This window comes from Neolamprologus brichardi, chromosome 6, assembly GCF_056152115.1.
Source record: "Neolamprologus brichardi isolate AB-2024 chromosome 6, ASM5615211v1, whole genome shotgun sequence".
Lineage (NCBI taxonomy): Eukaryota > Metazoa > Chordata > Actinopteri > Cichliformes > Cichlidae > Neolamprologus > Neolamprologus brichardi.
In genome coordinates, this window is record NC_142109.1 from 21786401 (window position 1) to 21814346 (window position 27946).

Below are 27946 nucleotides of genomic sequence, written 5' to 3' on the forward strand. Positions count from 1 at the left end.
ATACACACACTCTCTGAGCACTTATGAAACACCTGTGTAACCCTGTTCTATTCAATATGAGTGTTACGACCCTAGCTGAGACTACTGTGATTTAGACCTGTGTGGGTGTCTCCTGCCTTAAGTGCCACCCTTCTGTGCAGCTGCCTCCAATCAGCAATTAGGCCAGGAGTGCTTAAGGCCAGAGCTTCAGTGCCAGAGAGCCTTTTTGTTTTTTACAGCTTGTGAGCGATGTGTGTGTCTGGACTTCTTACTCCTGCTCTGTGAAGAGAGGCTGTTTTTGACCATTTAACCTTTTTGATTCTTTTGTTTTTTGTGCAGCTTCTAGACATTGTTGTATTTTTACTTCTTTTGATAGTGTTAGCTCCTTGTCCTTCTTTTCTAGTTTAATTATTAATAACAACTTTTATTTTATTGATATTTTTGCCTCCTGGTCTCTTTGTCTTCAACCTGAAAACTTTGAACAAGCAATGGCTTACGATAAGGTAACATCCAGTAGTAGAAGCCATACAAATATGTATGTAAATCCATGGAAAGTTATACATGAACAGGTACAGGTACATGAACACACAAGCCTGTAAATATACAGGTAACTGCACATATCCATACATACATATACATGTGCCGAAGGTAAAAAGAGAAACAACTTTTCATTCAGTTTCTACTTGATCTGATACATACTGTGCATGTTCTATACATGGATTTAAATTGTACATTATTCAGAAGTGCAGTGCAAAGCTTTTTCTTGATGGTGCCATAGTTTCAGTCCTTAGTTTGAAATACACTTTTATTTTGAATTAGTTGACAAAAGTTGAGAGTTTTGTCCTACAGAACTATCCCGTATGGCAAAACACTTTTGTAGATTAGCAGGTAATGGAGTAGATAAGCACTATCAATACATTATCATTATATAAAATATTACTTTTGTTCTTTCCCCACTTCTCCTGGTTTTTCAGGTGAACGTCACAATGAGGGAGGACCTTAATGTTACACCATTCTGCCACAGACAATCAAAAATCATACATTTGGCCAGTATGCCCTTCAGGGTCATACCCTTGTGCACCTCTGGCCTGCTCTGCAATTGTTAGGCTGTTGCATTTATGTTGTGACTATTTTTATGTGTCTGTAATTTCACCAGAGAGCAGACATAAACCGAAATAACCGTTGTCGTCACTAGTAAATGTTTTGTTTACCTCATCAGCAAACATGATAGAGACGCTATATTAGCAATAGTTTGGAATATAATGTAGTATATATCACATATTTATGTTTAAGTGACTTTATTTATTTCTCACACTGTTTTTCTACGCATCTTCTTCTGCGTCCTTAAGTGGTTTGTAAAATGCCAGCCTTAATAAAATTGACATTTGAATAATTATTGTTCTTAATATTATTATTCTGATTATTATATGTATTTCACATCCCCCGAGCTACTTGCATGCACTTCTCAGTGATTACTCTTTTGTCTCTCTTGTTGCTCCTTTGTCTCTTACACAAAGCAAAGTGGCTTCATCCTGCTCTCTGTCTTACAACAATCATCTTTTCACGCTACAAGCTTGGGGAAATAAGTTCAAGTGTGCGTTCTGTGCAACACTTGCCCCTCAGTGTTTCACCTGAGTTTCCCAGGGGAAAACACCGCTCATATTCAAGCATGAGTAACGAGGTAAAGAAAGCGGAGTGGGTGAGAAATTGTTGGTCCTGCTATTTAATGAAAGTGGGTTGTAATAGAGAGCTGTGCTGGGACAAGAAAGGTCCTCCCTCAGCTTGTTGAACTTGCTGATGTATGCTCTGTCACATTGTTGCTTAATTGACTTGTTTTGTGCCCAGCTGAAGGTTATTGCATCAAAAGAAGTAATTTTATCAGGCACCTGGAATCTGTAGTACTTTCTGTCCTGCAAGCTTCCATTTGTAGGCTACAATCTGGACATTCTTCTAAGTATTATAATTTTAAACTTCATCCTCATGTTATTTTATCATGACTTAGCAAGAGAAATGTTACCATTATCTCAAAAGATCAAAGTCTCAACTGGATAGCCAGCTTAACCCCCATCAATGGTCAGCATATTTATAACTTTTAATCCTTTCCTGAGTTTCTTTGCTTTATTTCTAGCTTTTCCCTTGTTTTCTCTTCCTCCCTCTCTTCTCCCTTACTCATCTGTGGCCTTGGCCTTTGAGTCTTAAGTTTTTATGGCTGCATTAACAGGCACTGCTTGGCATTTGGGGGGCTATTAGAAGTCTTGTTGAGTCATTAGTCATGCGTTTGAAGTGTGATGTGGGCAGAGCACTGGCTTGGCCAGCGGGGGCCGTGACATGCATGGTGAGCTGGTCTCTATGCGAGCCAGACGGCTGACCTTTTCCAGCAGAATCCTCCACGACAAGAGAGGTGAAGTCTGAGTAATTAATGGTGTGAAACTGTGGTTGCTCATCACATCCCTTCCTTTCACGACTCGCCCTGCTCTGCTGTCGTCTTGTCACTCAGCCTTCAAGTGACACCGGCGGATGATCCACCTGGGAGGAGCAGAGAGGTAATGGATCTTCCTTTCTGTGTTTATCCCAGGTGGAGATCTCTCCCCAGCTGAATGCTTTCAAAGTTCATTTTGAACACGGATGATAATGAAACTGAAAAGAGGATCTGTGTGACAGCAAGACTAAAGCGAGTCATCCAGCTTCAGTGTGAGACGAGTTGACTTGAGCTGATTGTTTTTCCTTCATTTCAGTAAAAAGTTCTGCCCTTTGAGGTTTAAAAAAATAACACATGCACAGCAGAGCATAATTAAAGTAACGATTAGATGCTGCTGAATTCTTCTGCTCTGAACGGTGTTGGTTTTGTCTGGGTAACTGAATTTGTTCTCTGTCAGAAAACAATGATACGACAACTGGCTACTGACTGGTAGCCCGTCTGCATCAGTGCCTGCCTGAGCTGGAAGCTGTCAAACTGGCCCCAGGCTGTGGGAAAGATTAGAACCGCTGATGTCAGACTGACCGACGTGAATTTGGCACTTTTTACTTCGAAAGAGAGCTGACTGCTGTGCTGTCTTACATGTGTATATATGCTTTACAGTGTGTGTGTTTGCAAGGCTTTGAACCTTTCGGTAAATGAATTTTCAAAATAATGAGAGTTATTATTGATGTTCATGCATTTGAGCATACTTGCACCAAGACAAAACTTCTGAAAATGATGATCACGTTTGAAAAATACTTAATTGTTAAGTTGTTGTCCAATTATTTCCTTGTAGTGTTAAATTTAAAACCAACAGATAAAATTAGGGATGCACAATTATGGCCAAAATGATTATCATGTTTAGTTTGTTCAGTTTGTGGTTATTTACCACAATTATTCTTCAATTGTGTTGGCAAAAAATGTTTTCATTGCATTGTCATGTAAACACTCCTTTCACATTTTCATATCTGTACAAATCTTTGCATCCGGATAACATCAACACCACACTACTTTTACATTAAGCTACATACCTGTTAATTAAAACAGGATGTTTATTCACCTTGCCTGTTGAAGTGTTTGTACATGCATGATGACTAAAATGCACACCGTGTTCAGTGGGCTCCTATCTTGGGCATTGGTTGGTGATTTCAGTAAGTTTTGTCAGCTGTACGGGCTCACTTTTATGGACATCAGAGTTGATATTGGATGATTTAAGTAAGTGACCAATTCATAGTTTTTCTTGATATTCATGCATTCATTATACTTATACAGTTTGTGGTTTGTTTTCAGGTGGCTGAATAAGCTCATTGTAGACACAACTCTACAGCCCTTTTTGCACATGATTAGTTCTCGGTTAGCAACACTTGGGCTAAATCAAGCGCTGTTGTTTGGAAATCAAAAGTATTTCCAAACAACAGAGGGTGATCCATTTGGAGGATAATCTCTTCATCTTCTCTTATGTAAGACATTTCAGTTTTGTTGTATATTTGTCTTTTAATGTAATTTTGCTCATCCACACTTGTCCGGAAAAACTCAAGCTGTGTGATGCAGGGAGCAGCTGTGACTGGCACATGCAGGGACAGGTTAAGGATCTGATTTAGGGAGTGCCTCATTAGCTTTTGCTTTGAGTTTAGCATGCATTTTCAGTGTCTCTCGGTCACGTTCATTTAATTGTGGGAAGCCAAAATCGTGAACATTAAAATTCAATGAACTGTGCAGCCCTAGATAAAGTATATTAACAAAGGTGTTGATAGTAGCTTGTCTATTAGAACATTGAAATGAAAAAACCCAAAGGGCAGAGAAAAAAATCAGGGCATAATAAAGTCATCACCATAAATCATTAGGATTCTGCATACTACACATGTGTCATGGCAATTTTGTATATGTGGTTTTGTGTTGCTAAAGGGAAAATATGGAAAAATGCCTTTTCAAATGCATCACTTTGCATGGAAATGGCCAGAATTGTTGAAAGACACACACATCACCAACATGAAGATTTTCATCCATGATTGCTCATAGCCCCATAATCTTGACTGGGGTCTTTTGGGTGATGTCAGCTGTCGGTCTGAGTGTTTGACTTTTCACCTCTCCATCGCTGCTCCGCCTCTACCATTAAGGGTTGCCTCCCGCCGACAAGCTGTCGGCTCCACTCAACCCGAACTAGTCTCCTAAATGAGGCTGGGTCCTGCTAGTGGGGTTTATGACAAGCTCTAAAACCACAGAGCGTCTCCCAGCTTACAGTGGCAATAACTCTGATAATGTACTCTTTCAGCTGGGCTAGATAATGCAAAAAAAAAAAAAAAAGCAAAGGAAATAAAAGAATGCGAGTGTGTGAGAAAGATGAAAGAGAAGGCAGAAGAAGGAAAAAAATCACACAGGGAAACCCCTCCTGTTGTCAAGGTCACATCCTGAAAAGCCTGATTAACATGAGAAGGTGAGTGTGAGTGGTTTCAGTTGTAGGGTCTGAGTAATGGCCAGTGAATGAGGTGCCGCTGGTTTTGCCTGTCCTCCCTGGTGCTTCAGTGTAATTAGCAAGGAGACTAACAAGCTTTAACGAGGCGGGCTTTTTATTAGAACTGCTAATTGCTCCATGCCAGGGGAATATTCAGGAAGCACAGGGAAGTGGAATTATAATACTTGTGTGTTGAGTGTGTGTGTTCAGCTCAGAAAGGCAATAACACTCAAAGACTGTATTTAGACAGGAATCTACATGTAAAATTGTTCACATGCTTATTTACATTCCCGTTTTCCCTTTTGAATTCACATGTGTATTCCATGTTTATAGGTGAGACAAATTAAAGGAAAAATTAGCATCTTCAGTTACCTTTGCGTATTTGTGCTTGTGTTTGGGTGTGCTTAGGTTTGATATAGCGCTCTAATCAAACTGAGATTTTCTTCCAATCATTTCAAGTTTCAAATGGTTGCATTTCCTTCTCTTTGCCCTGACTGAACTTTGTTAACTCAAATTATAAGGTTCTTTTTAGCTGACTCTCATTCAGGAATTTCTTTTTCGTATAAACTTGTTTATCTGCATGCCAGGCCTCAGTAATCATTCTTATCAGATTCATAAGTTAATGAAGAATATTCATTGGTTACTATGATTGATTTGAATAGGACACAGCAAGGATCTCCTGGTTGTAAATCAGCTGGCCAGCTGTGACCTTTCTGTGTGGAGTTTACATGTTGTCACTGCGCCTCCCACAGTAGAAAGACATGCAAGTTAGTTTTATTAGTGATATGAAGTTAGTGTCAGTGTGAACTTGGATGTGAATGGTTGTCTGACTCTCTGTGCTGGCCCTGCAATAGACTGGCATCCTGTCCAAGATGCACCCTGTCTTTTACTCATGACAGCTGGGATAAGCTCCAGCTACATCAGGGCCACGAAATGGACGAGCTGTTAAGGAACTGGATGTTTTGAACAAGTTCTGATTTCCTGAGAAAAGTTGCTTGATTTTTTAATTTTTAATTGCTGATTCTGATTCCCTTTAGACTCCATGCACACATATTTTTTAATTAATTACAGTGCTGTCCTCATACTCAGTGGTCAAACATGTCATGTAGTCTTACTGAGACAGATTTTGAATCTTTAACAGGGTGTCTCGGAGTTTCTAACACAGCAGCTTGAAGTTCAGATGCTGTTTTTACAAAAGTCATTAGGAAAGAGAATCTGCCAGCTCATTAAATTGCCTTTTGTAATGTCAGCCACAGTCAATTAGCCTGTCTTGGCTGCTCTGCCTTAATGCTCCATCCTTCATGATGTATTACATATAAAAATACTGTAACACTATATATAAAAACCTATGCAGTAGCACTGCTCTAAATCAGGAGCATTAACATATAAGTGAATGAATCTGAGTACAGGTATCTGGGAGAACCTCAACATCTCCAAGTGTTTTACAGCAAAGCAACTTGTTCTCTGAAAGAATTTAACAGGACACGGTAGAATAGCCTCATTGCTGTGAGTTGTAATGAGATGTTTGATTTACTGTAGAAAATACAAGACGCCAGTGGCTGGATAACCAAAAATCTTGTTTTGTCTGTGGGTCAGCAACTCGAGCAGGCAGAAGCTGCTTTTTTTTGTACTGCACAGTCCTTAAAATAGCAACAACTGAACACTGTCTGACTGTGTGGTATGACTGTAGGTAATTATATTGCTGAACAGGCTGCTTGCTGATGGATTATGCCACACCATGTATTTAACTGGAAGGAAGTAATAAATTATACACTGTATGTAGATGTAATATATATTTTCCTTAATACCCCAAATAACAATATTTAAGTAAAAAATAATTGAGCTGAGCATACATCTGCAGAGCCAGAGTTGTATGTTGACTGTATTTACATGCATTCTGCTCTCTAATTCTTCTTAATATCAAATAACACTACCAAAAGTAAGTCTACTGCATCCTAAAGATAGTGTCTATTTTTAGCAATCCCTCCTTAAAACCACCTGCAGTGTGTGGTTGCACACACTCAAACACATGTAATTACATTCTCAACCTGGATGTGCTGCCACAGCGCGGTGCTTTGCTACTTAGCCATAGTCGTACCTACACCACCAGGAGGATGTTATTCATGTTTGTTTATTTCCTCACGTCCTTGTCCATGTGCAAACCTTTGCAGCTTTCAGGTAGTCCAGGTACTTGACAATTCTTTACATGGGATAGAGTGACATTATCAATGGGAAAATGACTCGTGCGTGTCATTCCATCCCAGTGAGACAGGTCACACATGTCACGCTTGTTACTGCACCAACCCGTATGACTGAATGAATTATTTTCCAGTGTGAAATTAGCGAGCTCTGTGGTGATGCAGCTTCAATTTCCTGTCCTGTTAGTTTGTTTCACCACATTTCTGAAGTAGGCAGTGAGAAAAGAGTGACTGTCAGAATGACTCACAGCCTACATTTCGTGATTACATGCTATAGTATGAAGTTCTTCCTGCAGAGCCTCCAGGGTACATCCTGTCTAAAATGTAGATGAGGTTATCAAAGATTTTGGCAGTCTGTTTTCCACTGATGTTGCATAAATCATACATAAGTTTACTGTCAGCAGTGGAACAACAGATCTCATTTTCTTCGGAAACAATTAAAAAGGTTTTGTCAGACACAGAATAAAAAGTTTTCCCACTGTGTGCAATTATCCCATTTCAGCATTCAACACATCAGTTCTTAACGGCTTGACAGCTTATTAACTGTTTACTGATGTACAGTTGTGGTAAGACATATGTATACACTCATTATGGGCATAAATGTCATGGTAGTTTTGGGCTTTTAAGGCATTCTTTGAACTAAAAATAAGTTTTAATGTATTTTGGGTTTAAATTGGGATACATACAGACCCAAATATATGCATATATCCCCCACTAATATTTGGTTTAATCTCTACTATCAATCTGCACCGAAATCAGTCAATTTTGGTAGCAATCAACAAGCTTCTCGCATTGGTGGTCAAACAGCTCAGTCTTTGTCTCGTCGGACCATAAAACCTTTCTCCAAAAGGCATTTGGCTTGTCCATGTGGGCAGCTACAAATTTCACTCGAACTTGGAGGTGTGGGTTTTGGAGCAGGGACTCCTTTTTTGGTCGGCACCCTCTTAGTCCATGGCGATTTCAAACTGTCTTCACTGTGGAGAGTGACGGTGGTGTTCCAGGAGTTTCTAGTTCATGGCAGGCTCGTGCAATTGTTGGATCCTTGGTTGTTCCTGAATATTCTAACCAATTTCCTCTCATCTGAGGGTAACACTTTGGGTCTTCTACAGACCATGGCAAACCGGTGATACATCAGAATAACTTGAACTTACATACAATTGTTTGAAGTGGTGATGTTGAAATCTTAAATGGTTTAGAGATAGCTCCAAAAGATCTTCCCAGTCTGTGTAGATCTAGTATTTTTCACTGAGTTCCTTGGATTCTCCAATAGTTGTGGATATTGGTTAATCCAGTGAGTGCTGCTGTCAAAGAAGAACTGCCAGTTGTAGTCAGACATGATCACTAGTAAGCCTTGACCTTGACAAGTTAAAAGGCACTGTGGAAGATTTAAGGAAGTCGATGTATGTATATATTTGAGCTTGTTTGTATGCATTTGACCCTGAGTGGATTCGAGAAAGTCCAGAATAGATTCAAACATGTGCACCCAGTTCTTGTTTTTAAAGTGATTTAAAGATGTTTTTCTAACCAAGAAAAGAAATCTTTAAAAGCCCAAAATTACCATGACATTTATGCCCAGGATGAGTGTATGTAAACTTCTGACCCCAACTGTTGGTGTAGCAGGCGTTGAGTGGCTCTGTGATGTAGTCGTTTAAACATTAGCCTTACATGTAAAAGATATCTGGTTTGAGATCAGCTTCATGAGGTCAAAAACTAGTGTACTCAGGCCCAGATAAATGGACGTGCTGCATCAGGTAGGGCATCCTATCTAACAGTCTGTGCCAAATCAAACGTGCGTGTCCATCTGCTGTGGAATTTCCTTGGGAAATTAGTGAGCAGCTGAAAATACCCATCACAGGTGTAGCAGGATTTGAGCGTGGCCACCAGCTGTGGTAGAGCAAGATGATTGTTTGGACGTCGTCATCTGTCCAATTCTCTTCTTCTTCTTAGCTTGTGCTTCTTGTTCCAGACACCATCTAATTAGTAGCTCACGACTCAGAGACAGCGATTCAAAACGGCGTGGGGTCAGTGTCAATGGTCACTGAAAAACTAAAAGGTCAGACAGATCAAGGCTTTCGGTCTTGTGTTTTAACACAGCAACACAAATTGTGATCAATATTTTGGAATCCAGGCCCAGAATACAGCAGAGGATCTCGGTGTTTTCATTCTTTTCAGCCACTTAAAATAAATGAGGGTTCGATTTTATCATCCTCGAGTTGTTTTGAGTATATTTTACACAGCCTGCTTTGTTTCTCCAGGCTCTCAATGCAAACTTAAATCCTTAAAAAAAAGTCCCTGACCCTCACACGCTGCCTCCCCTCTGCTTCCTTAATATTCAGCTTTATGAAAATGAGGATGAAGACAAAAAGCCCTGCATTGTGTCCAAAATGCACCCCTCACCCTCCCCTCCCTCTGTTGTTTTCCTCCTCTTCCCCCTGACAGGCTGCTGAGAAGCCCTTAATATGAAGGCTCATTGGTTGTGAATGTTTTATGGTATTATGTCTGTACCAGGATTTGAGAGTATGTGTGTGTGTGCTTATTTTAATCTGAGAGATTTGCATCACACTCCCTTTGCTGCTTGCAAAACAGGCCTTATGAAGCAGAGACAATAACATAATTATGAAAATGAAATGTGTTGGGATAGAAGCTAATTCAAATTCTAGATCTGGGAAATATTATTACACCACAAGCCAAAATGCATCCAACAAAACTCAAAGTTATTTCATAACTGCTAGACAGATGATAATAACGTTGGTGCATAATTTTAAAAACAGCATTAGTACATCTTTATGTGCAGCTCACACTCATTTCCTTTGAAAAGTGCAATTAAATGTTAATCATTTAATTCAGAACTTAATTAATTAAATTGATTAAATGATACACAAACAAACTAAACTTGCTTAAATGTGCCAGTTTTAGCTTGTGCCAAGAGTCTTGGTCAAAAATGTTTTTTGTGCGATATAATGTCCTTCTCTGCGTGGACCTGCATCAAAAGGAAACGATCACTAATTGGAGTGAAGGAACCGGCTAAACCTTGCATGAAATTGCCATCAGTGGTCCATTGTTGAGTGTGTGTCCCTCTGCAGCTCCACCCCAGCAGTCTGCCCATTGACTTCAGAGGGTGCTCACTCAGCTATGAAGCCGGTGGTGTTGCAGGGTGGAGCGAGGAAGATGTTTGTGTGTGTGAGGAAAATAATGCATGGCTGTCTGCATCTGTGAGTGACATGGGAAGAGATAACAGGCATATTTATTGAACTATTTATTTTTCTTCTGAGGGAGTTCTTGTATTTTGCTTTACAGTGAGAAAGTAAAGGGGAGAAGTGAAGGAGAGGTGCATGGATGTAGGGTAAAGAGGGTGTTGTGTGAAGGGGATAGATGGAGGAGGGTGATAGGAGGTTGATGGGGGGGGGTTTCGTAAGTAGGGTGGGTGTGAGATAAAATTGGGGCGGTGTGTGTGGCGGGGGTCTTGGATTGGACTGTAATCCTTTAGTCCTGGTTTGAAATAACCCTGCACAGTCTGGGACAAACAATATGACAGGGTCTCTCTCTCTCAGACACACACACACACACACACACACACACACTGAACATATTGCCTCGCTCACAGTGGTGAGACTGGCTTTGGCTGACGTTACTTCATCATGACAAAATGTCTTCAACGGGAGCTCACTGATCTGCAAAAGAAGGTTTGTTCTTACTTCTGTAGAAGAGAGTTTACATTTTACGCGTTAAGTGAGATTATTTTGGTGGTGCATAAATTAAAGAGAGCATGTTGCACTCAGCAGTGCAAGTTTGAGGATATTCAGGGGTGACTGTTTGTCTAATATTGAAAAATGCACAAATGGATGGGCTGTTCATGCTTGAAATCCCTTCAGTGTGGCTAAATTAAAACAATTCTGCGAAGAAGAGTGCGCCAAAATTCTTCCACAGCAATGTGAAAGACACACTGCCAGGCATTGAAAATGCTTAATTGCAGTTCTTGCTGCCAAGAGTGGCACAAGTAGTTATTAGGTCTAGGGGACAATTACTTTTTCACACAGGCCCTGCTAGGTCTGGATAGTTGTTTTTCCCTTAATTATTAAATAATTGCATTTTGTATCGACTTGTGTTGTTTTTGTCTAATATTAAAAATTTTGGATCGTCTGAAATATGTAAGTGTGACGAATACACAACAAAATAAGAAAACAGGAAGGGGGCAAATGCTTATTCACAGCACTGTATGCTTGAGGTCATTAGACACGAACAGCACTTGGCTTCCTTCTGGTGAGGTTACTCTTGTGGTCCTATTTTGTTTTTTCTCAGTGCTACATCTGGTAGCATTAAACTATGGTTTTTCTCAGATTGCAGTCACATTTCCCAAACATTGCTCACAGATATGTATGTGAGAGTAAGTAGTCACATCATCAAAAGTAATATTACTCATGTGATATTGAATATAATATTGAATAGTAGTAAGGTCATTCCAAGTAAAATCAGTCAATCTAAAATAAGGTTTCCATCTGATCCCCTCAGAACATATTTAATGAAGCTATGCAAAATTGTACTTTCCTACTATGAACATTTTTGTCTTTAAAAAAAAAATCAGAGTTTAAATGCATTTTAAACTCTGATTTAAAATGCATGTAGCTATCTCCTTTACGTAAGAGGGCTCAAAAAGGCTGGAAAAATCAAGACAAATTCAAACGCACCACCTGATGTACTGCGAGGGTCTGTGCATCAGAAAATACTCATTTTGCATGGTTTCAATAAATCAGTTGTTGTATAAAAACAAAACAAAAACAGCTGATTCTCAAGGGATCAGATTGTCAGCGATTATATAGTAAAGTGGGAAAACCTATGGCTTATTTAAAAAATACAGACATCTGGACACTTTTCCATGCTACTTCCTCTTCTGCAAATGTACAGCTTTGTTGCAACTGTGCTGTTTTTCAACATTTGAGAACTCCATGCATTAATCGTGTGAGCCTCTCATCATGCTTTCTGTACTGTCTCCCTTACTATCTGCTGTCAGTCATTTCTTCTGTTTACTGTCAAGTGGAAAAAACATTTTCACAGGTCATCATTTTTTATATGACTTTATTACTTCCTCACGTTGTGATAGATTAAAATTGTCCCACTCGTCTTTACATTGTTCCTTAAGTTCAGTGAAGTTTTCAGCCATTTGTTTATGCACAGCTCTCCGCAGGTCTTGCCACAGCATTTTAATCGGGCTGAGATCTGGACTAAGTCCAGTTACATTTTCTTTTCCCGCCCCTCTGTTGTAGTTTGCTGGTGTGCTTCAGCTCATTGCAATTTCACATTTGATTTTGAATGCTTTGATATACAGAGGAATTCATGGTCACAGTGGCTACAAGCTGAAATCATCACCCATCCACCACTGTGCTGGACAGCTGGGTGAGGTTTTTTGTACTGCTATGCTGTGTTTGGTTTTGGCAGAAAAATTCTGCTGTGCGTTAAAGTTTCATCTGTCCACAGGACATTGTGTCAGAGGTCTAGTGATTTGTCCAGGTGCCGTGTTGAGAGAGAAGAGACTACCAAACAAAACACAATTGTTTAGTCTTTTTTTCTAATTCTTTTGTCATGATTTTTTTTAACACGCTAAATGTCGTGATTTAGCATGCTAACTGAGGCCTGTAAAGTTGAGATGTAGCATTTGGATTTTTTGCATGTTCTCTGAACATCTGACTTAGAGGTCACTTTGCTGGGATTGTGGCATTGTGTTAACTTACGCTTGAATGCTCAAGACTAATAAACTCACACTTGCTGAATATCTGATCAAGTGTATTTGGTCATCAGCACTTGCTGCTTCTTAACCTCTTTATTCCTTTGCAAGTGAAGGTAAACGTAGTTTTTTCAAAGGACTGCATAGAGTCCTTTCACACGACTGCATGTGTTAAAAACATCTGTCGTTGTCTGATGAGTCAGTCCATAGCATACACTTTACTTACTATACTTTGTAGCACGCTTGCTACAAAGTATAGTAAGTAAGTAGCATGCTTGCTACACATGACTGCCTGCTGGAACGAGCTGTATTTAATTGTCTGCTGCCAGACGAACTGCATATAAACAAGTTTCAGGCTAGATGCAAATTTCAGAGATAACACTGGCTTGAAAATGTACAAATGGGCTTGCGTTAAATGAAAACTGCATCATCGCTGTTAGATAACATGTAAAAATAAAGACACACAATGTTAGAGAGAGCTAGAACCTCTTCTGTCTGTTGTGCCACCTGCTGCCAGACTGGCTGTGCTCAGCTTCTGCTAGCACTGTCATATGGCAACCACACGTTTGCATACACACGCGCATGCATGCGTGCTGTAACTATATCTGGTTCAGGGGTGTTGAAGTCTGGCAGGCGGCTAATATTGTCTGAATGCCACATCTTTATGCATGGATGTGCATATTTGCAAATATACAGATAGAGAAAGACAGAGTTACATGTGCATACACACTCACATGCACAGAGGCAAGCAGAGAGGCAGCAGCTGTCTTCTGTCTGAATCCACAATCAACCCAACATCCAAATAACACATTCAAGTCCTTTCTAGTGTAATTTGAGGCCAGACAGATATTGTCGCATATGGCTGTACCTTTTTTTTTTGTTTTTCTTGTTTTAGGGCATCGTGATTTTTTACATTTCACTCAGAATTATTCCAGAAACACTGCTCACTTCTCTGCAATCAGAAAGCCTCTGTAAGAGGTCCTTCCTCTGGCCCCCTAAATGTCTGTGTGCGTGCATGTATATATGCATAGGCTGAGTGGCAACTTCACTATAAATTGGCACTTAAGATTTGAAGCCACACGGCACAAAGGAAAGAAAAGAGTGGAGGAAAAAAAGCAGAGCTCTTTTACCATTTAAGTGCTTTAGTAATCACTGCTCTGAAGGTCTTTTGACATATTTGGATTTGTCAGAAAATCTTGGGTATGTTATTTTTCAGATACGTCTGAATGCTTCCTCTCACGAGCAAAAAGCAGCCTGTGGCTAAATGCGGTGCAGGGTGTCATTTCAAAGTGAAATTCAAAGCTGTTATAAGTTACTGCATCTCCACAGTTGGGCCTTTTAGAGCAATTAGAGCTCTTTTATACAAGATCTTCAAACCATGACTAAACCGCTGCTGATGGTTTTTAGGGTATTGATATTTGGCTTTGCAGAAAACTGTGCATGAGGTGAAACTGACTACTCTAGACTTTTTAAAATGTGTATTTTTCTGTTTGATATACTGCAAGTGTTGTGCCCATAAAGACACCATGTTTCACTTGTCTAGTATTTTTCTGTCTGTTCTATTTAAATAATACTTTTAAACAGGTGATCACATAATCAATCAAATAATGAATCAATAATAATCTTTTGCATTTTCATATTTTTTTGTTTGCAGTATGACCCCGAGAACTCAGGCTTCATCAGTACAGAGCGGTTCAGGGACCTGCTGGCCACCCATGGCTCTGAGCTCGACCCCCACAAACTGGAAGTCCTGTTGGCCCTTGCTGATGGCAATGCTGATGGAAAGATCTGTTATCAGGACTTTGTCAACCTGGTGAGATGATTTAACTTTCTGTAACTCTGTATTACCCACAAAGATGGTTATGTGAGAAAATCCCACTATATCAGCAGTTTCTGAAATACTCTGTCTAGCACCAATATGCATCGACATGTCTACTTGAGTTACTGCCATGTGATTGACGGATTGGATATTTGCTTTGCGATCAGCTGAAAGACTATACTTAAGTGTGTGGTGAGTGTCAAAGACTCAATACTTATGACTTCATGTGGACGTCACACCTTTTCACTTAATTGTGATGACATTAAAGCTTCCACAAACCCGAAGGCTAAAGAATATCTAATACGCCAAAGCAAAACATATGTTGCAAGCAGTAGAGTACAACTCTAAACACTAGAGACATTAAAAAGACTGATTAAAAATTGTTCATAGTACTCTGTATGAGGCCAAAACTGTTTGAAGTATGGCCAAGACTTGTTAATTGTCTCCTAATGTGCAGAAACTGAGATTTATTTGTGACTTGTGGAACATTTTTTTTTTGTCACATCTGGAACTTTTTCAGCTTTACATCCACCATATTCCAAAATCACCTCAGCTACACAAGATTGCTCCTAATAGGAAATAACTCCCTGTCTGGTGAGAATTACCCCTCCTAAGGCTTACCTTGCCCCACTTACAGTTTCACCTTCAAACCACAGCCCGCCGCTGATTGTCCAAGGTCTCACTCAAGTCTCTTCAGCCTTGCTAGCTTCTTCATAACCTTTTCTTTTCTTTTTTCTTGCTGCTATACCTCGTGGGAGACTCAACTGCTGACCCAGGATACTGTGAAGTGGTCTTAGGAGTAGTTATGTGGTACACAATAACTACTGGGTGGCTAAGGGATGCGGTGGGGGTGTACATCTCTGTACAGACTGTAGGGAATTCATTGTTGTCTCTGACTGTAAGAGAGTCCATCTCTCCCTGTCTCTCTTGTTCTTCGGAGCTGTTTATTGTGTGATACAGTGGGTGAGGAATGAGGCCTGTAGGAAGCTTGGAAAAATGTCAAAAGGACATTTTCTATTTGGTGCATTCATGTCACGTGAGAGCCTGTGGGTCATGGTGTGCAACTGGAAGTGGGACAGAAAGGAATGGAGGTCTGCGTGCGTGTGGATCTTTGTGTACAATATAGTGAAGTATAGTTTCTACATTCACAGAGGCAGCACCAACAGCAGCTAAACACATAAGAGAGAAAGGAGTGACTCATGGTTATGGTAATAAGGTGCGCATGTTTGAGTAAATAGGTGCTAAAATTTCAGATTTGTAAAGCATTTATCATCATCTTCCAGTTACTCAAATGTGAAGATTTCCTGCTTTGCACTGGTGGATTACAAAGGTTGACCATCTTTAGACATTTCCTGAGCTTTGTAAAAAACATAGTAAGTTTTATTTTAAGAAGAGGTTTGTAAAGAAAACTATTGTATACTTTACCTTTTACTGTTTTCACTTGCTAAAATGTTACCTTGCTCTCTTTTGAATGAACAATTTGAAGATGTCAACACTTTGTGTGTTGACGATCAAACCAGTATGCAGCAGTTGTTAATGTTAACACTAACATTGAACTGTTTCAATTGGTCAACAGTAAAAATGTTGTTGGTGGGATCCTTCACATGTGAACCCACAGCTCTGTGAAAAGGCTTGTGAAACATTATATGACTATCTGAAGAAATGCGTGGTATGTAAACACGCAGTCACGATGCTCAAAAGTACCAACTGCAAACTGGGAGCTTGAGGCAGAGAAGGAAGGACTGCAGCAAAGAAAGAGCGGAGTAGAGGAGTAGGGAGGAATAGTAGAAAAGGAGGCAAAGGAAAGGACAGACAGAGACAAACTGTGAGGGTTTTATTTGTTGCGCCATCTCTCCCTTGCACCACAGCTCTTCCATCAGCGTGATTGTCAGTAATTGCCTGCTCACTGCTCCATCACAGTTAGCTTTCATAGCACTGCTCGCTCGCTTTCTTCATCCTCTCTAACTCTTTACCTTTCCATCTGCCTTTCTTGCATTGAATAAACCAGCAGGTTCCAGCTCTTTATTTCTTTCTTTATTTTGTATGCTTATTACATTCTCCTTTACATTTTTCTCCTTGTATTTAACTCTCTCATACATCACTCTGATGTGTTGCATTTTTTTTACAGCTTTCCTGGGCAGAAAATAGCTACGTAATGTGTTTATACTTTACAAAATATCTACACTTTTAACCACTCTGTTTCTTGCCCGAGTGGGATAAATTCAGGTAATGCTTATAACCTATGATGCGTGCTCGCATGTCCTGTTTTGTGTTATGTATACCTGAGAGAGCATGAGCTTTATGTTAGTTTTTTTTCTTCTTTTATGTGGACGTTTGTTTATGCTGGTGTAAGATCTCCCAACATCTTTTCTTTTTTTTTTGATTCGACACAATCGTCGACATTCAGGCAGGAAAACACGTGGAGACAGTGAAACGCAATCCAAGACACATTGTGGAAATGCCAAAACACACAGTGGCATATGAGAAAGGATTTTCTGTTATGACAGTGGAAGTTGTTTTAATTGTTTCACTTGGCTTGGAAAGTAGTCCACCAGGAATGTGGACGGATGACGTTGTTTTGTGTGTTGCGGTAAAAGTTAAGCCTGGTTGAACTTTTTTTTTGTGTGACCACCTTGTGTGCGTGTGTGTCTTTGTCTGTGCTTTTTTAAAAGCCGCTCTGTTGATGCCAACATTGTGCGCTCTGCCAAAAAACTGAGGGTAATCCAACAAAACAGATGAAACTGAGGGCTGACCTGGTGGGGCTAACGGAGGTATTAAGGCATAAACTGCATACTACTATAGTCTCTTTTCAGCCTTCATCATATTTCTTTGTCCTTCTCTGTCCCCTTCTTGTTGTACTTGTTTCTTCCTCTGCCTCTTCTTCCGTCTCTTTTCTCTGATTGTATTTTCCACTGATCAAACAGAGAAATTGTCTCTTCCTAGCCGAACGCTCATCAGTGCCTCTCACCTCTTCTCTGCCCCTCTCCCTTCTCCTCTCGGCAGCGAGAAAACAGACAGAACATTATTCTTTCTTTTGTGCCTCGCAAAGACGAGAGGAATCACAGTTGCTTCACACGAAGAATTGTCTGTCTTTATGGGGCATGGCTGCCTGGGGGGGATGTCTGTGAGAGCGCTTGCTTCGGTGTGCGGTCTCGAAGTGGCCATGGTAACCTGTAATCATTTTCCCACAGTTCTCTGTGACTGATATAAAGGCTGAAATAATTGGCTTTTTTTGAAGTTTGTCTCCAAACAATGAGTCCTGAGACTCTAAAAGTCTCATTAAAAAGCGTCAGAAGAACTATCAGACAACTGGTCAGAGATTTTATTGTTTTTCTGATTTCGTGTATTTCTTCTTATCTTTATTTCTCGTGCCGTTACTGTTAAACTGAGCTTAGCTGTGATAAGTGTCTTTGCTTTCAAGATGTAAACAAGAAGATAAGCCTGCTGGCTTTAAACTAAAATGTTCCTTCTGATAAGCCAGTGCTCGTACTTGAATAAACATCAATTGAAGCTTTCTTACACATCGCAATTTTGAAGCCAATTTAAAGTTGTAGCTTTTGATGATCCAGTATTACCGTCCACATCTACCTCTATTGCCAACAGCTCCGCTGCCACATCACATTTATGTTTTTTTTCCCATTCTCTGCCCTTGCTGAAAACAATAACACTCATCCTTATTGCCTTAAAGTAGCATCTGCTAACTGACACATCTGGTCTTCCTGCAGTTCTAGAGACACAGACATAGCCGTAAAATTGAGTTATGGAGTGTCACATAAACAGAGCAGAGCTGGAAACAGATTGGGGGAGGAGGGAAAGACTGGGACCAATAGTCAGAGTGAGAGAAGGATGGAGATGTGGGACAAGAATCTTATGAAACACACAGCAAGTGCAATAAACGGCATAGAGACGGCTGTGATTTAGGCAGAGAGCTGGAAAGGATAAACTAGAATTTCTTTTGCCATGTATGCAAAACAAAGGGCCTTACTCAGTTACTCTTAAGATTTGTGCAAATATTTTTTCATCTGTTTATTTGTGGAAAATGTAAAGATAATTAAGTGGCAGATAGCTAAAACACATTCCTATTATTATTCTCACTTTTCTGACCTTCTTAATGTACTGTTACACTCAAACAAAGGCTGCTGAAAATGGCGAAACATTTACAAATGCGATAAAGCCTGGAAACCCTCATTTCTTGTGAATTTTGCACCTTTTTTCCGTGGACAGGTTTGTGATGGACATGTTTGTTCAGCAAAAGATGTGTTAGCTTTTAATGCATGTACGTGTCTGTACTGTTTAATGTAGGGTGGCTGGCAGTGTTCATTATCAGTTCACTGCAGATTATTTTCTTAGTCAGTTAATCGTTTGACCTATTGGATATCATAAAAGTGTGAAAAATGCCTTTGTTCAGCCAACAGCACCAAATCATACACATTCCTGCTTCATTTTTTTGTCCTTCGACTCTCAGCCTGGGTAGTTTTGAATGATTCACGGTTCAATATAATCCTTTTTTTTTATCCTGGGCCTTGGAGCAGTCCCTCAGTTCATCGACTGCATGAAACAAGCCGTTTTATCTCCCTTGTCATTGCCTTTGAAGCAACTTTATTTCGATTGGCTGCCCTTTGTAAACAGAAGATTTGATCAGCAGGTGGGTTTCTGAGCTGTGTACTTGTGATGACCATATTGGCGGTATCTGCTCTCACAGATACAGCAGTTGAAAAAACTCTCTGATAGTGAGTTTTAATAATGGTGGTTATAGTTAGACTGTTATATTAAACTATTTGTACTTACCTCCATGTCCTCTTCAGTTTTCTTCCATTCTTAATATTTCTTCTTCCTCTTTTTATGTTTTTTTCGATAGATGAGCAACAAGCGCTCCAACAGTTTCCGGAGGGCCATTCTGCAGGGCAGCAGGCAGCTAAAAGGCTGCAGTCTCAGAGACGAGGCAGGCTTAGGACTGTCCCAGCGGTTGGTCCGCCACGTTGCCTATGAGACGCTACCCCGTGAGGTCGATCGCAAGTGGTACTTTGACAGCTATACCTACTGTCCCCCTCCCTGGTTCATCCTGGCTATCACCATCGCAGAGGTAAGTTGATGGAACATAAAATGTGATGAATCTTTTAGTAATAGTACATTTTAATATGAATTGACCATGATGCTTTTTAAACGGTGCCCTCTCGTGCACCTCTAGTATGATGTCAGTGTGCCTGTTATACAGCTGTGGTCAGACGTTTACTTACACTCATCATGGATATGATCGTTGTAGTAATTTTGAGCTATTGATTTCTCTGAGCTGTTCTTTTTCCAGGTGGAATGACTGTACGACATATTCTTTAGTATAATGTAATCTTTAATTGACTGCACAATTTTGAATTTAATTTGGATTTTCTCTAATTCACACAGGGTTAAAATTATAAATAAAGGTGCAAATAAATACAAACACAGCCACTAATATTTGGTTAAATGTCCCTCAGTGAGATGCTGAGGGAGCTCCTGGCATGATTTTCGTTGGGTATTTGGACATTCTTCTATATTTAAATCTGTTTGGGTTTTGGGAAGATCATTCCAGAAGTTTAATGTTAGCCTGCTTTATCTATTCCTAAACCATTCTGTTTTTGTGTGTTTGCAATCATTGTTCTGTTGGGACACCCAAATGTGTCCAGGTTTCATCTTTCTTGCTGAGTGGTTTGCAACTTTTAGTGTCAAAAGAACCCTTTTTGCCCCTTCTACCAAACAAAGGGAGAAAAATCACTGCACACGCAGAGGGGTAGTGGGTGGGAGGATGGACGATGGATGGGAGATGTAACTGGGAGAGGATAAATTAGTTTAAATTATTATTTCTTCACATATATATTTATATATATATATATATATTTTACTGATGTCAGCTGAGAAAAAGAGACTCACCAAAACTGTACAATAGAAGACTGAAAAACACGTTACCTATTTGAGAAGTCTCTTTTTCTGCTGTGATATTGGGATGGTGGGGTCAGAATTTGGCATAAAGAACATAAAAGCATGGATCCATCCGGCTTTATGTCAGTGGTGGTGGTGATATAATAGTTTGCCCATATAAGGCGTATATAAAACATTTAATAATAGGATAAACATACAGTGGTGTGAAAAAGTGTTTGCCGCCTTCCTGGTTTCCTGTTTTTTGTATGTTTTTTACACTTTAATGTTTCATATCATCAAATTAAAAATTTAGAAGAAAAACAACAAAACACAAAATGCAAAACATCCAAAGCTTTGTGAGAAAGGGATGGCTCCGCCCCCCAAAATCCCCTAAAAAAACAATAGTATTTGATGTTGATGCCACCACTGATTTTTCCAGGTTAATTTGATTGAAACAATATTAAATCAGAAGCTTTTGCTCAACTCCTGTGAAATTACTGAAGTAATTTATTTGCATTGTTTCTATAATAATCTATGAATGGATTTGTGTATTTGTTATTCTTATCATAAATACTACAGCAAGTCACTTATTGTTTGTTCTCTGCTCTCCCAGGTAGCTGTGTTCATGTACTATGGGTGCAAGATGGACCGCTTGGTCCTGCAAGTGTCCAGTCCATCCTTCCTAAAAAGTCCCCTACCTTACCATCCTCAGCTACGAGCCCAGGCCTGGAGGTATCTCAGCTACATTTTCATGCACACTGGGTGAGTTCAAATCTAGTGCTTTTCATAACTTTGCCACCATTCAGATTTTCTGATCTTGGAAACAACTTGGTGACATATTTTAGATGAAGTTATCTGCTACAGTGTGTTCATGTCAGCCTTTAGATCAAGGAGGTACGCTTGTAGCATTTTAGGTGGGATATGACATATTGATGAACACTAATTTGAAGTGCCGCATAACTGTGATGCCTGGGGGTCGTGTTACCTAAGGCATGTGATGTGCTGAAGTGAATCAGCACAAGTTACGCAACAGATTCATCAACAGAAATATACAGCAGTGACTTTTCGTTCAAACACACCGAGCAGGACAAAGAAGTAAGAGATGAGAAATGTAGTCGATGGATGCAGCCATTAATGTTGTCAATTCAGTGTCTGTGAAGTCACAAAACAAATGAACGTGGACTAATAATCATGTGGGATACTGAAAGAAGCGGGTCCTCTAACAACTGTTTGTAGTTGGATTATTGTAACGTGTGTTATGTGTGCTCATATTTGAGCATAGAAAACAGTTATCTTTACAGGTACTCTTCACAAAAAAAGAGAAAACACCAAATATCAACTTGACAGATTTAATAAAACCACCTCTACATTTCTTCAGTCTCCTCCTCTCCTTCCCTCCTCCGCTCCTCTCCTCTCTGACTATATTATTATCTGTTCAGTTCAGGCCAGGTCATCCAGGTTTAATTACTCTTCTGGCTAAATGTAGTTTCAGGCGATAAAGAGAACTAATAAAATGGTAATTTAGTTAAGAGAACCTGGTTCAGTGCGAGGGCAGGGCTCGTGCACGGTGAGAAGATAAACTGGAAAGGATGGAGTGATGTTTAACACACCCCAATCACAGAGGAACTCACTGAAATGATTACGGTTCTCAAGGAAAGTGGCTGGGGGAAAAGGGACTGTTGGGATTTAAACAGTCTGACTGAGGAAACTATGTATAATCACTTGGAAAGAAAAGCGTCTGGACTTCTTTAAGTTGCGTGAAGACGTTTCACCTCTCATCCGAGAAGCTTCTTCAGTTCTAAGAGTCAAATGGTGGAGAGTCCCAGGTTTAAACCCAGTGGGAGTATCCCCCAAAAGATGGGCAAAAGGACCCCCTGATGATCCTCTGCCTAGTCACATGAGCCAAGGTGTGAAGACGGGTGTAGGTCACAATCAGCCAGGGTTTCAGGTGAGCTCATTGTGAAACCTGGCCCCACCCTATCATGTGATTTCCTGAGGTCAGATGGCCCAGGATGTGAGTGGCCGTTAAGGCGTCTGGGAAGGGATCTCAAAACTGGATTATAGATGGCAGACAGCTGGTGTCGTAAAGTACCGCCTCTGTTCAAATATGGTCGTTCACAGTGGACATAAATGGCTTCTTTCACTCCTCTTTCAAACCATCTGTCCTCTCTGTCCAAAATGTGAACATTGGCATCCTCGAAAGAGTGACCTTTGTCCTTTAGATGCAGATGGACAGCTGAGTCTTGTCCCGTGGAGGTGGCTCTTCTATGTTGTGCCATGCGCTTGTGAAGTGGCTGTTTGGTCTCTCCGATGTAGAGGTCTGGGCATTCCTCGCTACACTGTACAGCATACATCACATTGTTAAGTTTGTGTTTTGGCGTTTTGTCTTTCGGGAGAACCAGTTTTCGTCTGAGTGCGTTGCTGGGTCGGAAATGCACCGGGATGTCGTGTCGTTTAAATCTGGGACTCTCCACCATTTGACTCTTAGAACTGAAGAAGCTTCTCGGATGAGAGGTGAAACGTCTTCAAGCAACTTAAAGAAGTCCAGACGCTTTTCTTTCCAAGCTCCTTAGACTACGATGACCTGGATGACTGAGAACCTTCACAGACATATGTATAATCACACAAAGTGACATGAATTCAGCACAGTGCCCTTAAAGTTTGAAAGATGATCCCGATATTCAGCTTCACGCGGTCATGTAATGTATGCAGGAACTAGAGCAGGGCGATATGACCAAAAATATTTATCACGATATACATTTGAAAATTTGCGATAATGATATAACTGACGATATAATTGACACTAGACAAAATACTTTACAACTCCACAACTTTATTAGTGCAAAAAAACCCATCAATGTATTTTCACTTAAACAAGCAGCTGTTTTTATGTGCATTAAAGTTATATAAAAATGTAACAGTGCAAATGCAAATTCTTTGCTGACAGTTTAACCAAAAGGCATTTCCAGTGGAAAGTGACCGACATATCCTCAGCATAACCATGTATAATATCCACAAAACTTAAAAAGAGGTTATACACACGCAATACGGTAATATTATGTTGAAGCACAGTAGGTATCACTCCGCGAAGCTCCGCCTACGATAGCCGTAATGCTCCAACAATCCATCAAGCGGTGCGGCTTTGTAGCTTAGCAAAGTCGTACTGAAACATTTGACAGATTTTCGAGCGCCGTGTACATAAAATCGTTTCGAGGTCAGTAAACACAACCAGAGTTCCTACATAAGGCACACGGGATTATAAGGGGCACTGTCGACTTTCAGAAAAATCAAAGGATTGATTTTAAGTGTGCCGTATTTTCCAAACAATACGGTAACGCTAGCATGCTCTACCAAAAATAGTGCTTTGTTGTGTATCTGATGGACGAAAGCTAAACCAGTTCCACACCACTGAAGTTGCAGCATTTTTACAAACCAATTCTGATTCATCCGTTTCATTCAACGATCCACTTTCGCTCTTCTCATTCTGCGTCGCAGCCATGTGCGTATGTAAACATAGGCACAGCGCATGCGCGTTTTACCCATATTCTATCGCGATATGTCATTTTCCTATCGTTGCCCAAAATTACACTGGTATTACCGTGAACGGTATGATATAGCCCAGCCGTAGCAGGAACCCTGTTATGCGTTGTCAGAAGAGAAAGAGCTCAAAGAATCCTGATTAAAAGTTAATATAGATTCAAGATGGCTGCTGGGTGACAAGATTTGCTTTTAGGACTTCGGCTATAATGGAGAAAACATGGACCAGCTACTTTTCATAGCGGAGACCTATGAATGTGTGAGGTTTTGCACGAACAGTTTATTGATTAATCACAAAGAAAAAACAAACATATTTTAAAAGCATTACTATGATTGCAAAATTTAATCCTTAAATGTTCCATCATCTGTAGCTGGCTGCTCTCACCTAAACAGATATATTGCATATTTGCAATCAAGCTGCTGATTTGTGCTGTTTGCTTTCAGCAGCAGTAGCCCAGGTCGCACTTGATGATAGTCCACATAATTTAATCGCTAATAGCTGAACAAGTAGCTACCGCACAGCTGTGTGAAATCCATGATGCTGGTCTTTTTGATGCAGAGAATGATCGTTTATATCACACTGCAACAGAACTTCTTCAGCTTGTATGGATCGTGTTTTGTCAAAGATATTCTAACGCCTACAGACTGAAAATCAATATTCTTATTTATTCAGAGAATATAAACCTTTGATCACTGATTCACTCTGGATCTTTAAATAATGTTGAAATACATTCAGTTTTTATAGATTTTAGAGACAAAGTAACCCAATTCATATCACTTCAGATAGACTCATGCATCATCGAGTGTAAAGTGCACAAGTCTTGTCTTTCTTTATTTAGCTGTAATTGATTTAACACTGACAGAGAGCACAGACACAGAAATGGAGTGCCCTTTAACAAAAGTCAAGGCTGGTTTTCTGATTCATTTATCCAATGGTGCAGACGAACTTTGATGTGTATTGCAAGATAATACTCGGCGCTCACATTAAAAGTGGCACTGACAAAGCTTTGCAACTGACTGATACCAATATTTCCATATTTGAATTTTGCCCGCTTTCTCTTCTTGTTTCCCTGTGTCTCTCTCTCTCTCACTCACACACACACACAAACACACAGAAACAGAGAGTGAGAGTCTCACACACATCTACAAACCATGTAATCCTGTCAACAGCTCAGTACCACGGATCCCTCCAGTTCCCAACACTAAAACAAAATGTAAATATTGGCCCCAAAACATCCCTCAGCAGAGCAGACTCTCAGACAGACAGAGCCTGCTCTGCTCTCTCTCCCCTCGCTCTCACTTTCCATCACAAACACATGAAGGATGTCTGTAGCAAGTGTGAAGCCTTCAGAAAGATTAGTGCTTTTTGAGATTAAACCAGGACAAGTTTCTGCCCGGTTGTGTTTCTCTAGTTCTTAGTCTAATGTGGGAAGATGTAACCTACAATCAGAGGAGCCTGAGCAAGTGATGACAGTGTAATAATTTGTGGAAAACTGGCAAGAGATTGCACTCAGTTCAGCGCTAAAGTTGTTCCATTAACGTGAACTAACAAGAAGGTTTTCTGTAGTTTGGTGAAGCAGCGATAAAGACAGTAAGATTCAACAGTGCTTTTGTTGAGTGCTCTGAAAGGCCACGGTTATCTCGACACAATAGGGCTTCTCATGGGTATCCACGGATCTGCCTGACAGTGCAGCCTGTTCCTCACAGCCTCATTAGTGGTATAGAAATATATAGCTGCTGTTATCTGGAGGGGAGTTGTTCTCTGAACAGGCTTCTCCCAGTCAATCAATATCCCTATTGTCTTTCTGATCGCTGAGCGATGCTTTATGTCGCCGTTGTAGTTGAGGTGGCTGCGTTGTTTCAAGCTAACTAGATTACTGGGCTCGCCTGAGTTGAAGGAATAGCATGTGTGTGTGTCAGACACACAGAGAGAGAGAGGTTATTTGTTTTAGGAAAGTTTTTGTTTATTTTTGTTTGAGTCTGTCTGTAAACACAGTGTTTACTGGAACCCTCTGTCAACCTGTCAAACAGGGGAAAAACAGGACTCCTACAAGAGTCATCACCATGTCTTTCTCTTCGTTTCTGTCAGCGCTCTCACACATTCGCTGAAAAAGAGACGTCAGGATAATTTAGAAACAGAAAAACACACCAAGTGATTGAAGAGAGCGAGAGAGAGTTATCAAAGCCGAGACGCAGAGAGAGGCTGAGAGGCCAGATTATGCTAGCTGCTTTCCTTTTGGATTCTGCTGTGACACCCGAACGTGCCTGAGCTGCTGACTGAGGTTTGGCTGGAAGGACTCTCTAGCTGTGAAGGGCACAGGGTGTGTGCGTTTGTGTGTGTGGGTGTACGTATTTGTGTGCAAAGCTATCATTTGCTTACAGTCATCACATTGAACCACAAGCTGTGAGCAGATTAGGGTCCATTTATGGCAGCCGCACACCTCTTTTATCTTTTGTTGTTTTTGAAATATTTAAATGCTGGGTGCATGTCTCTGCGACTCTGTGATAGAGCTGCTTAATCATGGCTGACACTGTAATCATTTTGGTCACTACTGAGGTCATGGAGATTTAGTTTAGCTTCTGAAACATTGTGCGTTTGTTTAAATTTTTTCTATATTTGTTGCTCATTGGTTCCCTTGAATAAAAAGTATTTCCAAGCAGATGAATAGGCTTTACCCTTTCTAGTTGACCAAAGACTCTTTTTCTCTTCTTTCAAAGCATCATAGCTGGGAGACTGTGTCTGGGCTCTGAGATAACAGTCAAAGTAGGATGGTGTAGGTTTAAGTTAGTTAGATTGATGGTGTAGCTCAGACCTTCCCAAAGTGTGGGGCCCGCCCCCTAGGGGGGGCGCAGAGCCATTGCAGGGGGGGCGCGGGATGAAAACGGAAAAAAACCCAAAACGCTTGGATACTGCTAGCATGGGGCGCCTAGACAAACGCAAAGCAGGAGATGAAGCATCGCTGAATATGTTTCCAAACCAACTTCATTCTAAGCCAAAGACTAGAAAATATGGTGAAGCATATCTTCCCTTTGGCTTCACCTGCACAAGTGCCGAGGTAGGTCTCCCTGCAGAATTGGTTTTCCCTGTGTCGGGAGCAGCGCTGGGCTGTTTAAATCAAGGACAAACAGTATCCCACATTCTTGATTTTTAGTTCACAAACACTTGTTGTAATGACTAACTACTCCTGAAATTTTAGAGATGTTAGCTCTTTATACAGTAAAGTTACAGCAAGATACAAATAATATCAGGCTGATCCTGCCACGATTTGTCCCCCGGTTCAAATCACAGACAAACAGTATCCCACAGCTGTTTATGTTTTTAAACTCATTTTGTACGGAGAGGCATTTTTTTTGACAAATATATTGATAGCAATGTTGAATATTATTACACAGGAAAAAAACAACTACATGTAAAATAATCACACCGTGACGCCTCTGCCTTTGTAAATGGAGGGACAGTAACTGCGTGTTTATATGTAAGTGTGTAAAACCTGAAGATCCAGACAAAATACTGTTAATCTGACTATCCGCCATTCTGCAATTCATCTCACGTAAACAATAACGTGGCGTACAGCGTGACGTGAAAAAAGGCACATACCTTTGACATTGCGTGGGGAACTCTGTATTCCTCGTCCACACGTAAACGCAAAAAATTTGTTTTAAAAAATCTCAGTTTTCGGTGATTCGAAATGCCGTTTCCGTGTGGACGAAACAGCTGCGTTTTCAAAAATACCGTGTAGGTGCGGATGTAGCGTAAAAGAGTTAGTAGTTTATTTTCTTACTACCTGTAATTTATCGTTGATGACTTGTATTTGCTTAATTGTTTACTAAATGTTTGAGGTGTGAAATAAACCGCAATTGAGCAAAATATGGGTGTGTGTGGTTGGAGGAT

At 40.3% G+C, this 27946-nt stretch overlaps 1 protein-coding gene across 3 annotated transcripts in view; it reads left to right on the forward strand.

The window, feature by feature from the left end:
• The window catches only part of rhbdl3 (rhomboid, veinlet-like 3 (Drosophila)), a 69906-nt gene that overhangs the window by 26036 nt on the left and 15924 nt on the right, over positions 1-27946 (forward strand). For 2 of the 3 annotated variants that reach the window (XM_006787437.2, XM_006787438.2), the window contains 3 exons: positions 14461-14619; positions 19484-19708; positions 21131-21279. In XM_006787437.2, coding sequence (XP_006787500.1) covers positions 14461-14619; positions 19484-19708; positions 21131-21279 — 533 coding nt within the window. Of the gene's footprint in view, positions 1-10699; positions 10771-14460; positions 14620-19483; positions 19709-21130; positions 21280-27946 lie in introns of those variants that run through there. The other variant, XM_035906415.2, reaches the window with a different exon arrangement.